This window comes from Lotus japonicus, chromosome 1, assembly GCF_012489685.1.
Source record: "Lotus japonicus ecotype B-129 chromosome 1, LjGifu_v1.2".
Classification (NCBI taxonomy): domain Eukaryota; kingdom Viridiplantae; phylum Streptophyta; class Magnoliopsida; order Fabales; family Fabaceae; genus Lotus; species Lotus japonicus.
In genome coordinates, this window is record NC_080041.1 from 129,665,531 (window position 1) to 129,682,872 (window position 17,342).

At 35.4% G+C, this 17,342-nt stretch overlaps 2 protein-coding genes across 2 annotated transcripts in view; both read left to right on the forward strand.

The window, feature by feature from the left end:
• LOC130732676 (L10-interacting MYB domain-containing protein-like) lies at nt 1-2,138 on the forward strand. Its single transcript, XM_057584680.1, has 3 exons — nt 1-61; nt 714-1,037; nt 1,124-2,138. The coding sequence occupies exons 2-3, from the start codon at nt 714-716 to the stop codon at nt 1,682-1,684; spliced, it is 885 nt and encodes a 294-aa protein (XP_057440663.1). The 5' UTR covers nt 1-61; the 3' UTR covers nt 1,685-2,138.
• LOC130725352 (uncharacterized) overlaps nt 1,942-17,342 on the forward strand; it is a 27,155-nt gene continuing 11,754 nt past the window's right edge. The window contains exon 1 of the mRNA XM_057576592.1: nt 1,942-2,330. Within this exon, the coding sequence (XP_057432575.1) occupies nt 1,942-2,330 (389 nt within the window). The remainder of the gene's footprint in view (nt 2,331-17,342) is intronic.

The following is a 17,342-nucleotide window of genomic DNA, read 5'->3' on the forward strand; positions in this document are numbered from 1 at the left end:
CCCATTGCTTCTGGAACGCCTTCCCGAACCTATCTGCAGCAGTGGAAAATCCAAATCTCAGGTTGGTTTTTCTTTCATTCTCTTGTAAATCTCAGTTTGGTTTAATTTCTGTTGATTTGGTTCCTCTTAGTTTCTCTATCATCTTCAATTTCTCTAATTTCTTTGGGTTTATGGTTTAGTTTCTATACTTGAATCTAGGGTTTTGGTTGGGTTTCTTGGGTGAGTTTTGTGAGGCTGTTGGTGGGGTATAATTTTCGTTCATATGGGTGCAGTGGGTGGAGCATTATTTTTGTTCATATGGGTGCTTGAAAATTCTGTGATTGCTTTTTCGTGCTATCTCTACTGCTGCTGAATTTTGCCTATTGCTACTTAGGAGTGCGCGTGAGTGGTTTTTGTTCTGCAACTGAATTTTTCCTATTGCTACTTAGGAGTGTGCGTGAGTGGTTTTTGCCTATTGCTACTTAGCATTATTTTTGCCTATTGCTTTGGATAGATACTGGGTATTATATATTGGATATATATTGGATTGGAGGGGTTTATTTATTGCTGGTTATGTTCTTTGATTGGTACCATACGGATTGTTCTTGATTTTTCTTTCCCTCCCCCTGTATCTTTCTTGCAACTGGTTTATTCTTGTTACTGATCTTGTATTTTTCTATTTTCTTTTATTCTTTCTCCTCTTGTATACTTACTTGTGAAGGAATTTGTAATAGATGGCAAGTAACGCTGATAATGTTGACTCCAAGTTATGGCCTAAATTAGTTGTTAAGGAATTCATAGATATTATGGTTGATGAAGTGACAAATGGAAATATGCCAAATGGTGTATTTAATACTAGAACGTGGACTTCCATGACCACTAAGTTAAATTTCAAAGCAAAGAGTTCTTATAAAAAAGAACAACTGAAGGCAAAGATGCATAGGTTGCGAGCTTTGTATCGCGAATTCTCTGCACTTGTGAATCACACTGGATTTGGGTGGGATCCTGAAACCAACACTGTCACCGCAAGTGAGGAAGTTTGGAAAGATTATATTCGGGTATGTATGTAATCAACATCGGATTTATTGTTCACTTTATTTATTAATATTTTTAGTGAATTAACTTATTACTTATATTATTTTAGGTGCATGATAAAGCTGCTCAGTTTCAAAGGAGAGGTCTTGACCATTATAACTTACTGGGAATTATATTTAACAAAAATACTGCAACGGGAGTTCTTCACCATTCATCTACCCAAGACCCACCCAACACAGATGAAGAAATTGAGCTTGAAAATCAATACCGCAACAATGGGGTTCATGTTAACCTTGATAATGATAGTTCTAATGATGATGTTCAAGAATTGGAGCGCATTACTCGTAGTGGAAAGCGCCAAATTCAAGAGAAAGAGGGAAAATCTAAGAAAAGTACTAGAACAATGCAAATGGGAGATGCACTAGCAGCATGGGCTGATGCATCCAAGGCAAGGGCTGAAAGGTATAGGGGTCATAGTATGGAGGCCATTTCGTCCATTGTAACGCCTGATTATTCAATTACTAAGTGTGTGACTGCACTTGAAGGAATTGAAGGCATCTCAGTGGATACCTATATGAAAGCTTGTGAAAAGTTTAAGGAGGCTGAATATAGAGAGATGTTTCTTGCTATGTCCGCTGAAATGAGACATGCATGGCTTCATAGACTTTAGGGGTGGAACTTTAATTTGCTTATCTTGTGTTTGTTAGGAGATATACTCCTTAAGTACTTTATTTAATGTCTTTGTGTTGAATTTGAATGCGCTGGATATTTTCTTATTTTTATGTTATTGAGTGTGTTGGATATTTTACTATGGTTGTAATGTGATGGATTTTTAATTATATATGATTATTAAATGTGCTGGATGTTTTGTTATGATTTAGTTATTGAGATTTTGTTATATAAATTAAATGGCAGGTTATTTCCATTATGGATATTGATGGAGATTCTTCAGGTTCAAGTGATGATGAAATGGCAGAGATGCTAATGATTAATATGGTTTATGATTATTACCAGAATCATTTGAATAAAACAGTGGTGAATGATTCTAAATTGTCTGGTCGTGAATTTGTTAATGAAATATTGAATGGATCAGGAACAGTTTGCTTTGATTTATTTCGAATGAGGAAGCCATGCTTTGTTAGATTCTGTAATGAATTGAGGGAGAAAAACTACTTAAGTGACTCAAGGGATGTGTTTGTTGATGAAAAAGTTGCAATGTTCTTATTCATTCTTGGTCATGGTGTTCGGCACAGAGTTGTTGCAAATCGCTTTCAGCATTCAACGCAAACAGTTTCAGTTTCAAGTTGTTTGATAATGTCACAATGTCTTCTTTTTATTAAAGAATACAAATATGAAGTCAATTTAAGTCTCAAAATCTCATAAAAGAAAACAACACAATCAAACAAGTTCTTAATTTTTTAGTTTTCAAAACAGGTTTTCAAAATGATTTTACCAAACAAGTTCTCTGTTTTTTTATTTTAAAAACAGTTTCCAAAATTAGAATTATCAAACAAGTTTTTTCTCCGATCTCTCCCTAAAAACAGTTTCCAAAAATTGATTTATAAAACAGTTTTGAGAACTCTTTTTAAAAAGGGTTATCAAACAGGCCCTAAATCAACTAGGTGGATCACACATATGAGGTTTACAAACTAGATCCCTCACATTATTTAATATTTTCATCTTGGTCTTACATTGAATAACATTTTCAAGGTGATTTTTGTCTGTAACGTTATGATCTGGTAGTGACGGATAAAAGTATAAACTAAAGAATTATAGGCTGAGGATTTTATATAATTATTTTTTTTAATTCCGGGGGAGATATGAAAAATCTTGTTAAGAATTGGAAAAATCATGGAAGATTACTTATTTAAAAGTAGTCTCAAATGGGTATTCAGGTCGTGTTTGGATAAACAATTTAATTTATTTGTAAATTTGTTTTAAAAACTTATTGAAATAAACTTAAGATAAGTTTAAAAAACTCATTCATAAGCCAAATTGAAAAACTTATTAAAATAAGTTGGTTAATACTTGTATAACTGATTATGTAATTTCATAAAATCAAATAAACCAACCGATGATTGATTCAAGTGACACATATTTAATTCCCCTTTAAGTAAGATATCAGATTGGAGTCTCATAGATAGAAAAAAACTTGTGTCAATGTTCCCATCTTGAACAGGATTATCTCCGATGGAGAATATTATACACCCAAAAAAATTAAGTAAACTAAAATATATAAGATCATCCAAATACAATCTTACTAATAGATTAATACTGTTATGGGTTCATGAACTTCTATAGTTTAATTGTAAAAAAATGTAGTAATTAAATGGTAGATAAAGATACTGGCATAAATTCACACTATACACGTGCTATTATTCTTATATGGATTCCAATCAAATAACTTTAACCAGCTCCAGCCTACAGGGAAGATAATTATATATGCACAACCGAATCTTTCTCCAAAAAGAAAATATATAGTAGACTTGAAAAATTCATGTTCCATTAATTGCTTGGCCATGCATTTTGCAAAGTGGGGGCATATGTTACCAGAAAAATGAAGCTAATTTTTCTATTATCTTTAAAGCACAATGGAACTTTAACTAAGGATTCCCAGTTGACATGAGTAGTAAACATGTAGACTTTCCGTTACAGAGAGGTTAAAAAAAGACACGTATTTTGAGCATTCATATGCGGTTGCCATTGAATTTTCTTCATACGCATTTCTTACTCCTCTTACTTTTTTCTATCTCTTTTAATTTTACGCTTTCCATGGTAAAAAGATCATTCTTTTTTTTTGTCAAAAAATACCATTCTTTGTTTTTTGGTCAAAGGATGTGACAAGTACTTTGATGTAGGGTTTCTGTGGGCTGAGGTAATATTTTCCTAATTGGGTTTTGTTTTATTAAAAGTATTTCGGCCTAGTATTAAAAAGACCATCCTTAAATGCATTCATGAATTATGACTTGCTTCAGTGTAAAATATTGAGAAATGACTTGAGAAACATTCATTTGACTAATCACCATCTTATTTATAATAACATTAAAACTAATGTTTTTTTGGGTGAAAAAAAGTAAAAAACCATGCACACTCAAACAACTGATGTATTAAAGTAGTTTTTTTTTTAAGGTTTATAATTCATTCAAAACCTAAAGAATTGTCTAACGACAATATGTGAGAATGCATCTTAATGAGTGATAACGCAATGCATTACATAAGCAATCAAAAGCAAGCATGCACACTCAAACAACTAAGCTAAAACATCAGCTAAAGCATGATGTAAAAACCTAAGGATCGTACAAATTATAGGCCCCTAGAAGCTCCAAAATAGAAAAAAGAGACCTTGTTGACTTTTAAGCGGATAAGCTTTTGTCTTCAATTTTAAATAACTCTCATACCAACAACTCTTCGACTCTACCGAATTTATAGTTGTGCCCATATACACTATTATGTTTTTGTGTATTCAAAAGATGGTAGCTTTTTTTTGTCAAAGGATGCGTAGCTTAAAAGTAGTAATTGGACTGTAATTTTTTGTTGTTGGGCTTTTAACTTTTTAATGTTGGGAGGTTATAGATATCATGTTGTATTGTTGGAGAAAAAACTAAAATGTTTATATAAAAATTTTAATTGACCAAAAAAAAAATATAAAAATTTTAAAAATAATATTTAATTGATTACACACACGGTTGACCAATTGAACCTTAAATCAATGTCTCAACCAGTTCAATGACGTGTACAATTTTTAAAACATTGCTTATCATACAAAAACTTTCCTTTCGTGGAGATCATTCATTTGTTTTACACTTTTACCTAGTTATGCTCTAGCAAAGAGCAATATATGAAAGAAGAGAGAGAGAGAGAAATGATGGTATAAATGAAAGTTTAGTTTTCTTTTTTTTGGTCAATTGAAATTTTAGTTTTAAAGTAGATTATTGTAGAAATTTATGTAAATAAATAGAAAATGGAGATTGGGCTTAGCCCAAGTGCTAGTCATGTCTTAACTCATGTGTTGTATGGCTCTAATCTGAAAACACCTCTACTTAAAGTGGGTTACAAAATTATGGGCTAAGATAGGGCATTCTGGGTGGGCTCCTGGTCATGAGTCAATTTGACCAATTTCATGTTTTACACTTAGAGTGATGCTTGTAATTTTCTACACTGTTTTCATTCTTTTTTTGTATTTCTCTCTTTTTTTTTTTGGTCAAATTGTGTATTTCTCTCTTCAACCAACAGACCCATTAACTGTTTTACATTTAAGTTGGGGCCCTGTGAATATGGTTGAATGTACTGTGGCCCAGCCACCTTTCTGGGCTTTGACCCACTTTGAATAAAACATTATCCATTGACCAAAAACAAACTAGAGTGAGCATGTGCGCTTCATTTTCTTATCTTTGTGCATTGCATAATCACTTTTTGGGACTTTGTCCCACATGATGTAAGTGTCGTTTGACAACTCATTTGGATGCTTAATCTAAACACATTTGACAAAAAAAAAAAATATGGCACTGACGGTTAAAATTGTCCTAAGTAAAAAAATGATAAGTTATTAAAGTGTAATTTTAGGTGAGCACACATCTAACACATCACATTTTAACATGACCAAACATATTGTTACATCAAATTAAAATAAGAATAACAAATAAAAACTGTAAATTACTTAGCATGTGTATTCTCTCTTCTTTTATGGATTCTTTCTCTTTCTTCTTCGTTAAATTGATGCTGAAATCTGCATCAAATAACCTATTTCATCTTTCTATTTTTCTTATTTACAACATCCCTTCATTCCCTTGCTCATTCTTTTCCTTAATTCGTTCCATCCAATTTTGTGAAGAGCAAGGGATGCTGTGAAGAAGATAAAGAATAGAAAAATGGAATAGATTGTTGATGCAATTTTTAGAGTCAATTTTAGAAAAAACGAAATAATTCATAAAGAATAAGAGAGAGAATACACATACTATATAATTTTCAGGGCTCGTTTGACACGCCGTATTAGGCATGATAGTATAAGCTTATACAATACATTATGATTTTATCCATTGTTTGGTGATGACATTGTATTGTATAAGCTTATCCATCAAAATCTCATTATACGTTAAAATGACGTATTATTTAATCCATCATGTGAATGATGGATAAGGCATCATAAGGTTGTGACGTATAAGTCGCCATCACCACCACCCTCCATTGCTGCCAACTTACACCATCATTGGCACCACCGCCGCCACCGGTGTTGTCGCCACCACCCGATCACTGTCGCCGCCGCCACCACCGCCTTACCGTCACCACAAGTGTTGCCGCCACCACCACCACCGCCGCCCTACCGCCACCACCACCATAATCGCCGCCACCACAACCATATCGCCACCACCACCATAATCGCCGCCACCACTCTATTGCCACCACTGCCACCACCGACACCACAACCACCACCCTATTGCCACCACCACCACCATTGCCTCCACCCTCCACCGTCGCCGCCACCGCCTTACCCCCACCACCACCCTATCGTCGTCAACACCACAACCACCATCGCTGCCACCACCGCCACCACCACCGCCACCACCAGTGTTGCCGCTACCGCCACCGCCACCGCCACCACCGACACCACAACCACCATAATCGTCGTCACCACTCTATTGCCACCACCGACACCACAACCACCACCACCACCACCACCATTGCCTCCACCCTCCACCGTAGCCGCCATCGCCTTACCACCACCACCACCCCCACCACTCTATCATCGCCACCACCACAACCACCATCGCTGCCACCACCACAACCAACCTATCTCCACTGCCACCAACACCAACCTACCACCATTGCCACCACCACCACCAACCTACCATCACTTCCATCACCACCGCCACCACCGTTATAATCACATCCATATTTGGTTTTTATTATATATCATTATTCAATACTTCATTAAACATAAAATTGCATTAACTTAAACGATATGGTAAATTATACAGAGTATGGCCAAACGCTGGATAGTATAAGAAAGTTATCAGGGCTTATACTATCAGGCCTAATACTATCAGGTCTTATACTATCAGGCCTTATACTATACGTCGCACCAAACGGGCCTCAGATTTTTTTTATTTTAATGTGATTGGTCGTATTTAAATCACTCATGCTCAAAATGAAAATAATAATAATGATGATGATGAATTGATGATTGTAAGAAATAAAAATGACATGGCATTTTGATTACCCCTGCACGTCGAGTTTTATTTTTATAGGCATGGACAAATCATCCTTGATCACCAAAACATTGAGATTGTCAATGATTATAAGCAGTTTAGCAATTTCAGCAACATGAGTGAATGATCTCACAAGAACTGATAGCTAAAGAGTGATACTGGGTGTATATAAAAGGCAATTACGTATACTTCATCATTACTAAACAAAATAAAGTTATGTGGATCCGTGGCCTTAATTGAAAGAGAAAGGGCAAGCATTACGCAAGTCAATATTGCAGTTGACTTGTTCAATTACATTTTCACATGTTTGCATCATGATATCATCTACTCATTTGTTTGATGAAAAATAAGCTTTTTCGACTCTATCTGCTCTTTAGTTCCAACAAGTTTAATTAGTTGAATTTTTTAAGCATTTAGTCGTACGTTTGATACCTGAGAGGCAGGTTTGCAGGGAGAATGATTTGTTGCGAGAAACTTAATTACTTCATGTCACAAAGCATTGGTCGACAAGTTTAGTCTCATGATTGTCAACATTAAGATGATATATAAAAAAATACCTAAAAAAATTTCTCTTTAACAACTTTTTTTTCTTAATTTGGGGACGTGTTCCAATGAAGAAGTCGTTAAGGATCAATACTATGACTTTTTTTGAAAGAAGGATCAATACTATGACTTACTCAGAGATATGTGGCAAATTTTACTATTAAGGTTTTAATTAATTCCGGTCTGCAATTGCACTCACGATAATATAAAGGTATTTCAAAGTCCCTGCACGTACGGGCATTGCTACATTGCAGTCGTCTCAACCTGTATTTTTCCACAATTTCGCAACGCAGCCGTACCTGCGGCACCACTACAGATTTCATATTTTATTACGCCTTTGTAACAATGGTTCAACGGTAACCGCGGCCAGGGCTCACCCAATTTAAAACCCATTCCTATGTACCCTTTAACTCATAAGGCCTTTATGTCTGATTTTTTTCTGCTTTCCCAGCAGATTAATTTGCTATAGCTAGGAATCATTTGTAGGCTTGGTACTAGCTACTCTGCTTTTACATGAAGATTCTTGTAAACTGAGTTACTCTCCTCTAGGCCTGTCCAGGGTGAACCGGCCCGAACCGGACCCGGCTAAACCGAGCCAATTTTCATGAAAACGGGCCGGTTTTCGGGTCACTCGGTTGAAAAAAACCGGTTTATTGTGGTTTGGTTCGGTCGGTTTCGGTTTGGGCTCAAAACCGACCGAACCGACCGAAGTAGTTTTAAAAAAAAAACTGCAGCCTAGCCCAGCCAAGTTTGAGTGAGAAAGAGAGAGGTCTGGGGAAAAAAAAAAATTGAAACCCGGCCCATTTAAACAACACTTAACCCTCACCAACTTTCATTTAACCCTAGCCTCCATCACTTTTCCCTTCTCATCTTCAGAAACCCTAGCCGCCACTTTGCATCAGCCTGCCCTTCCCTAGCCGCCACCACCCCACCCCACCCAACCGCCACCACCACCGCCATGTCTCTTCTCTTCCCCTCTCATAGATAACCTCTCAGTCATTCTCTTCTCTCCTCTTCTCTTCACCCCGTTGTTGACATAGACACCGTTGATGTTCTCTTCTTCTTGTCAAAATAGAACCTACGAGGTCGAATCCGGAGTTCTGCAGCCTCTCCATCTACAGCGGCGCTCAGATCGGTCTCATCAAGGTCGAAGGTGCTTGATCTGCAAGTGTGAACCCTTCCATGCGATTTTTCTGTTGATTTTCCTCTTCTATTTGTTGTATTGAGGTTTCTTTGTTATTGTAATGCAAAATATCAATGAAAAATTCATGTGTTTCTCCTCTGTGCCCTCTGTTCTATACTCTTTTTTTTCTCTCTCAACCGAGCAACCGACCGTATACGCCCGAGACCCGACAAGACCGAACCCGATAAATCCGATCATACTGGCCGGACGGTGGCGATTTTGCTTGTTTGGTTGTTTAAACCGATCGGATCTGACAATATTGGCCCGAACCCGCCTGTACCCGACCGCTGGACAATATTGCAGTTGACTTGTTCAATTACATTTTCACATGTTTGCATCATGATATCATCTACTCATTTGTTTGATGAAAAATAAGCTTTTTCGATTCTATTTGCTCTTTAGTTCCAACAAGTTTAATTAGTTAAATTTTTTAAGCATTTAGTTGTACGTTTGATACCTGAGAGGTTTGCAGGGAGAATGACTTGTTGCGAGAAACTTACTTACATCATGTCACAAAGCATTGGTCGACAAGTTTAGTCTCATGATTGTCAACATTAAGATGATATATAAAAAAATACCTAAAAAAAATTCTCTTTTAACAACTTTTTTTTCTTAATTTGGGGACGTGTTCCAATGAAGAAGTCGTTAAGGATCAATACTATGACTTTTTTTGAAAGAAGGATCAATACTATGACTTACTTAGAGATATGTGGCAAATTTTACTATTAAGGTTTTAATTAATTCCGGTTTGCAATTGCACTCACGATAATATAAAGGGATTTCAAAGTCCCTGCACGAGCATTGCTACATTGCAGTCGTCTCAACCTGTATTTTTCCACAATTTCGCAACGCAGCTGTACCTGCGGCACCACTACAGATTTCATATTTTATTACGCCTTTGTAACAATGGTTCAACGGTAACCGCGGCCAGGGCTCACCCAATTTAAAACCCATTCCTATGTACCCTTTAACTCATAAGGCCTTTATGTCTGATTTTTTTCTGCTTTCCCAGCAGATTAATTTGCTATAGCTAGGAATCATCTGTAGGCTTGGTACTAGCTACTCTGCTTTTACATGAAGATTCTTGTAAACTGAGTTACTCTCCTCCTAAAGAACATAGACAAGTTTTCCACACGACCGAACACACACAAGGGGGAAAAATTAAATCAAAAGGGGGGGAAATGATGATTTCCTGAGAAAAACAAAAGTTGAAATGCTGAATTGCATGAGAGTTTCCTTGACAGTGACAGTGACAGTGACAGGTGATGCTTAAGGAATAAATTAAAGGAAAGGTGAAGTATTCTTATCTATACGAAGTCGACTAAATGTATCTTTTAGTCCAAAATTACTGATAAAGTTGGTTAGGCCTAGCTCTGTTTTATTTCCTTTGCAAATGTTCTATGATTCTCTTCTCACTTGGCTAATGTCAGAAGAAGACACTTGGATAGTTTAGTTCAAGTGAGACTAAATTAAATGTACAATCAATAGAAAATTATGTGAATAATAAAGTAACAGTAGAAAATTATACACGAGTAACATTATTCTACATGCACAGATGATATATAGTCCCTTTCATCGCAGGACACAAAGTCTCGTATCTGGTTTTTTAAGCTAATAATTGAGTGCACGTAATTTAACGTATGTCTACTTCAAATCCAACCAATTGAAGATCAGGGAGGACTATTTCACTGAAAGAACAAATGTAAGAAAAAGATGAATGATATCAATTGGAGAGGTCGATTTCCATATAGATTTGAGATAATCCTGTTTCTTGAGTCGGCAAGGCAGCAAAGGATAATCTTATGGCAGCAAAATGTTTAGAAAAATACAGTACACGTATGGTCTTTGCTTTAAAAACTTTAATTCCTCGCTCACATCCGCGTTCTATTTGTGTTGAACTTAATGTTGGATTCACACTGAAACTAATGTGTGTCAAATTCATACTTTTTTTATTCAGGTTAAACTCAATATGATAGACTCTATTTTCTCTAGTGATATTTAAAGATGTGTAAAATCATGTTTGTGTTGACTCCAATACTAACACTTATAAGCTAAGTATCATTTCTTCCTTTTGAAAATAGATCTTTTTGTAATGAAGAAAAATATGAGTTCCACAAATTTTAAAAAAAATATATTTGTAAATTAATTTTAGCACATAAAAATTATATTTTAAAAATCTAATTAATCCACTAGTACTGTGGGGTCCCTTTAGACAACCTCTTTTTATAAAAATGTGTTAGAAACATTAGTCGTTTATGATGGAGCTCAATTATACATGTGTGATGTGAGTACAAAAGCTCGCATTAGATGAATAAGTAATGGTTGAACAATTTATAATTAAGTGTAAGGATTCACTCACTCATTGTTTTTACCTTAAAGTTTTGTAGTAAAGCTATGTGGATGACGTTGAAAACACTTATACTCTTAACATATGTCCAATGTAAAAGTAATCACAAATTGGTTCATCTCATTAGAAAGCCTAACAATAACTCAAAAATTCAATTATTTACACAACTATTCACTTAAATTAATTTTATTAAAGAAATTCTGAATAAATAGAGAACCTGAGATCTGATACGAACGATCAGTTGAAGACTGCACTGGTGACATAGCTTGAACGCCCCGAATTCTCGAGTGTCACACAGTAACCGATCACGTGTATTTTCTCAAAGAATTTTCGCCGATTAATTAATTAACCTTTAATTAATGATAAAAGATTCATTAATTGCGAAACTCTTGAAAGATTAACCTTTACAAATCTCGCGGAAGTAAACGTCATCTCAAAACTTTTGAATTAAATAAAATACGTACGAAACATACGTCTAAAACCAAGGTAAATTACATCAACTTTAATTATCCAAATGAAAACAAAATAATTGTTCAATGCTTCCCGAACTCGGTACTCTCAACCCAAAGAGAAAATGGATGTCTCTCAACCCAACCCAAATCCTTGGCCTCTTTCTCTTTATCTTCTTCCTCTTTATTTGAAGGGTAGTCGTCATCCGGTAGTGGCTCGTCACAGAGTATCAGCTTCCAAGAATGAGTCGTCGCCGTTATCTTCATGACCATCTACCCCCCCCCCCCAAATAAACACATAAACAAGTAGCGCAAGGGTCAGGTCTCATATTCTCATAAAAACATTCACACATACATGTACTCTCATAAATAACAAGGTATAATAAGCATAATTTTTAAGTTATATCTCAGTCAGTCACCTAAGTTCAGTTAGGCTAGCGACCTCACCATTCACACAACCACCTCAACACCAATGGCCATATTCACGATCATCCGCAGATGAACAATTCTCGGAGGGGACACACCGTACAACCATCATTCATGTGGGGGGACACACCGTCCGCCGGACACACCGTCCGTCCACAGAATCACAAGGTGACTGCAGTCAACCAAATCACGTGGGGACACACCGTACAACCCACAAAACACCCTCGCGTGCAAGTAACCGTTTGTCTCTAACGGTACCATCGTTCTCATGGCCCATAGTCTTCACTAGACCTATGTCCAATTATTCACATTTTACTTGCAAGCGATTAAGTTCTCATTTCTCTTTGTTAGGGCTCTAATAGTCAACCTAGAGTCTTGACATTTTCAACAGCGGGTAATGCAACTTACCACAGCACCAAAAGGAATTACAGCTGGATGAGCGACCTTTTTTTTTTACAGAATAATCCAGCCAGTAACAAAATTCATCAATACCAAACAAGTAAATTAGATATTCCAAATTCAGAAAACATCCAACCCAAAAACTAGTAGATTCAAGTTTTATGAAACAACTGTCATATTCATTTTCTAAAAAAAAAATAGCAGGAACAGCGATCACTAACGACGATCACCCGAACTCAATTCTCAACCGAATATGACATACTATACATGCCTAGAAATCTATTTCGAAAATCTACCACTTTCTAGTTTAACACTTTTCCTTTTGAAACACAAAACTTGGTGATATTAGGCTCTGAAGCTCGCTGTCCGGTGCAGGGAAAACAGCAGGCGTATCAGTCACTAAAACCGATCTCCAGGCCTCATTACTAAACCAAAAATTTTGTTCTTTATACGCCTAGAAAGCTAATTCGAAGATCTATAACTTCCTAGTTTACCACGTTTTCATCTGAAGACTAGAAATAGGTGATATCGGGCCATGAAGTCCGCTGTCCAGTACAGAAAACTGGAAGGGTCACTTCTGCCCTAAATTAAAATTTTGAAGATGCAAGTGCAAAGTTTCAAAGCCATTTTCCAGCAACAAAACGTCATATATTCATGTGGAATCACCCTATGAAAAGATTTCAGAACCTAACACATCTCAATCATCACGTTGGACAAATAAATTTCATGTCAAACTTAGCAAGTATTGCATGGGATCTTCACAAAGCATCAAGGTCTAAGGCAAGAATAGCAAATAGTGAAACAATAACACATGGTATCTCATGGTAAAATCCAGCAAGCATCATGATCATAAAAATCCAGCAAGTTATCCCATAACCAAACCCTCATGCAAAACCCTCCAACAACAAAACTTTTCACAACAAATCATGGCAACAATTCCCTAACGACCTACCCAATCCTAGGACCAGCCCTTACCTTGATTCTTGATCTGAAAAGAGAAGAGAATGAAGTTTGGAAGAACAATCTCTTGCAGTCCAAGTCCCCTTCACCTTCCTTCTCCCTCGCGATTTCTCTCTCCCTCTCGCAAAGCTCTCTCTCGCGTGTACGACGGCGTCCCAGCGGTGGTGGCGGCTTGAGCGGCGACCTCCCCCCTTGCTCTCTCGAGTTCTCTCACTGTTCTCTCTCTGGTTTTTCACGTGAAGAGATGGGGTGCAGTTTCTATTCTGAATGAGGGAAAGAAAATAGGGTTTTCCCCTTAATCTCATGCAAACCACAAGTGGGCTAGGGTTTGGTTTTCCCTTTTCAAGCCCAAATCTCATCACCTTTGACCCAATTATTTAAAAACCCTAACCAGGTCTTATTTAATTAAAAACCTACTCTTTTTAATTAAATAACCTGACCAAATTCGGAATTAAAATAAAAATGCACAAATTAATTCGCTGGCACTTTACTGCCAGAACCACACTCGGTAAAATTAGATTATCTCGAGCTACAGGGGTCGGAATGACCTGATTCCACTTCGAGAATTTTCTACACTTAAAGGGCTACAACTCTCATGAAGGAAGGTTTCCCAAATGAGGTCGTTAATACCCTCTAAAAATTCACACAAGTTGACAGGCGTAATCTGTCAAAACTCAAACTTAGCCAAAAGTCTCATTTTATTCAATCTATCACTTAAGCATTACATAGGTAAGTCTAGGGTCTTACATAGCTAAAATCAGAGGCTGACCAAAGAGATACATGAATGGGCGTAGGGGGCCATCCTTTTGTTGTGTTGCGGCATGCTCCTCAAATTTACGAATTCACATGCAGTCTAGTCATTTTTTTATTCGTTGTGATGCTAACCGGCGTTTACTTATGAGAATATCCGTTGAGTAGGCTTGTGTGAGTCATAGAGATTATGATCCTCATTATCGAAAGTCAGATCCAGAAATGAACTTCAAGTAGGGATCCGAGTGCTAGTGAAAATTATGTTCTTAATATTTCCTTAAGAGATTAATTTCTATACACTAACGGTGTAAATAAGTTTTGCACAATCATTCAATCACAACCCTCCATTTTATTAGTTCATAATTAATTTTAAATTTAATAATATTTAAAATAGGAAATGAAAGGATGTGATTGAATGAATGTGTAAAACTTTTTATACTGTTAGTGCATAGAAATTTATCTTTTTTCTTAATGTTTTGCTATTACCAATCTAATTAGTTCTTTAAATGTTTTTATTTGTCTCCGATGATTAGCTCATGTGGTAAGAGCTAGAAGACATAAGAGATTAGGAGGGTAAAGAGATGAGTTTAAACCCTAAGAAAGACTAATTTAGTAACAACAGACATACATTTGCCTATAAAAAAAAATCTTTTGTTATGAATATTTGGATGCCCATCATAGTTAAGAGTTCATGGGCCAGGCCCACATGTATACTTGTTCAACACTCTAAACCTAATAATATAAATTCAAGGGAGTCTGCACCTAGCAGAGCATCCTCATCACACTATTTCTCTATCTCTTGTTCCTCTATTCTCCTCTCTTATTTACTTGCTTACTCTTTATTTATAACACGTTATCAGCACCATAGTCTCTCCATAATTTCTAAGTGAAAGAGTAAGTATCACTTCCAGAGTAAGTACCACATCCATGCGGAAGGTTATAATTTTTAATTTTTTCTTCTTCTTCTTCCTTCTCCTTCTTCTTCGAATCATTTATCTATGAGTACATAAGTACCATAGTAATAAGCATGAATCAAGAAGATTCATAGCCTCACAGTCCAGAAGTACTGTAATTGAATTATTTTGCATGAATCAAGAAGATTCATAGCCTTACAGTCCAGAAGCATTGTAATTGAATTATTTTGAATGAATCATGAAGATTCATAGAAAAAATATATGAATCCTGAAGATTCATAACCTACGAGTCTGGAAATACCGTAATTGATTATCTAAAATATGAATCTTGAAGATTCATAAAGATCATATCCGAATTGTATTGAGATATATTCTCTTTGAGCTATGAGTCCAGAAGTACCATAGCATGAATACACAAAGAACAGTTCATGAAGAATTAGAAATTTATATGAGATATATTGACGTGAATGGAATATTGATCATTCTGCATTCCTTGACGTGAATGAAATATTATTGAATCTTTCCACCAGAAGTGGAAGAGATAAAGAAAAGTCACGAGATATATCATAACGGGAAGAGATCAAGAAAAGAGTCATAAAATATATATACCATATTTAAATTGAATTTATCTCTTTATTGAATTGACTTCTTTTTATATGATTTGTTACATAAATCCATTATATATTTCTATATTAAATAGATAATTTTGGATTGAGAATTGTTACGAAAAAAAAATTTGTTAAATTAATTTTTATACCGCACGGTTGTTATTTTGATAATATGTCATGGTTTTTATTATCTGCATATAACAATTAAGATATCTGTAAATTTTAAATTTATTAACTTTAATTATAAGTGATTCTTTATTTATTCATGATATATATTTAGTGAAAACAAAAATACTAAATCTGAAGATTGATTTAATGATTCTCGAAAAAGTTACAATGGGAAGGTAGTTATAAATTTTGAGTATTTGTGGAAACTTTTGCACACGGATGTGCTCTGTTTTTAATTAGTATGTAAATATTTATTAAATCTTAAATAATTTTTTTTAATTCGTATAAATATTCATGAGATCATGAAGAAAATATATTTAGGAATAATTCTATGAGTTTGTCATAAAATTCTTTTAGTTATTTATGATAAATAAATTTATTTACATGTATTTGGACTTCCTTCTTGTATCATAAAAGAATATTTAAACATACTTAGTTGTTTGAAATAAACAAAAGAGGAAGATCTTATAGTCTTTTATCAATACATTATAGTTCATGAAGAACTATATCGTTATCATTATAAATGATCAAGTTGATTGGAAGATATGTCTATCATGTAAGCTACAGAAGTAGCTATATTAAGGAAGGATTGAGATATTCCCTGAAGTGAATATTTCAACAAACATGACAAAAGTTGTGATCATTTAGATCAACGCATGGTTAAATGTCCCTGAAGGACATCCAATGACATATATGATATAGTTTCATGAAATGAAACTTTTGTGGTGGCTCTCTAGAAGAAGCCTATGAAATTTCAAAGCAATATCTTAAAATGGATCATTGACTCTCTTGAAAAGATCTATTGATCAACTTATATTTTCTTTTGAAGAAACAACCCCAGATGCGGTTGCAATCCTAAAAATGGTATTTGAATTAATGGTTGATGTGACCATGATAATGACTCCTCATATCGAAAGTCTTCTTGACACAATGTGGTGGTCAGACAACATGTTCTATTGACACGGTGATGAAGCGAATTGCAGTGCAATTGCTAATAGTTTGTTGAGGGGGAGCATAATAATATGGTTGTGACTCACACTTAGGGGGAGAATGTTGAGAATTGAAGTGTGAGTTAAAGTCTCACATTGGCGCATGATCTCATGCTTTCTGCTCCCTTTATCTTCCCCTAAATTGGTATCAAAGTATAGAAAGATAAGGAGCAATATAAAAACTGTTGTTAGATATTGCTTGGATCGGTAGTAATCCAGACATGTAAATATGTCAAACCTATTGCGTTTTCCATGCGATGGATATGAGTTAAAGGAAATTATGAGATGTAATACTCATCTTGTGACACAATTGTCATGTACACATATTCCTTATTAATTTGAAAGTCTTGAAGGACTTTATTTACATCTAATTGATGTAACGATAA

Coding starts and splice junctions, on each gene's coding strand:
- LOC130732676 (XM_057584680.1), top strand. CDS start 714: ATGGCAAGTAACGCTGATAATGTTGACTCCAAGTTATGGCCTAAATTA. Junction 1,038..1,123: donor TTTGGAAAGATTATATTCGG/GTATGTATGTAA, acceptor ATATTATTTTAG/GTGCATGATAAAGCTGCTCA.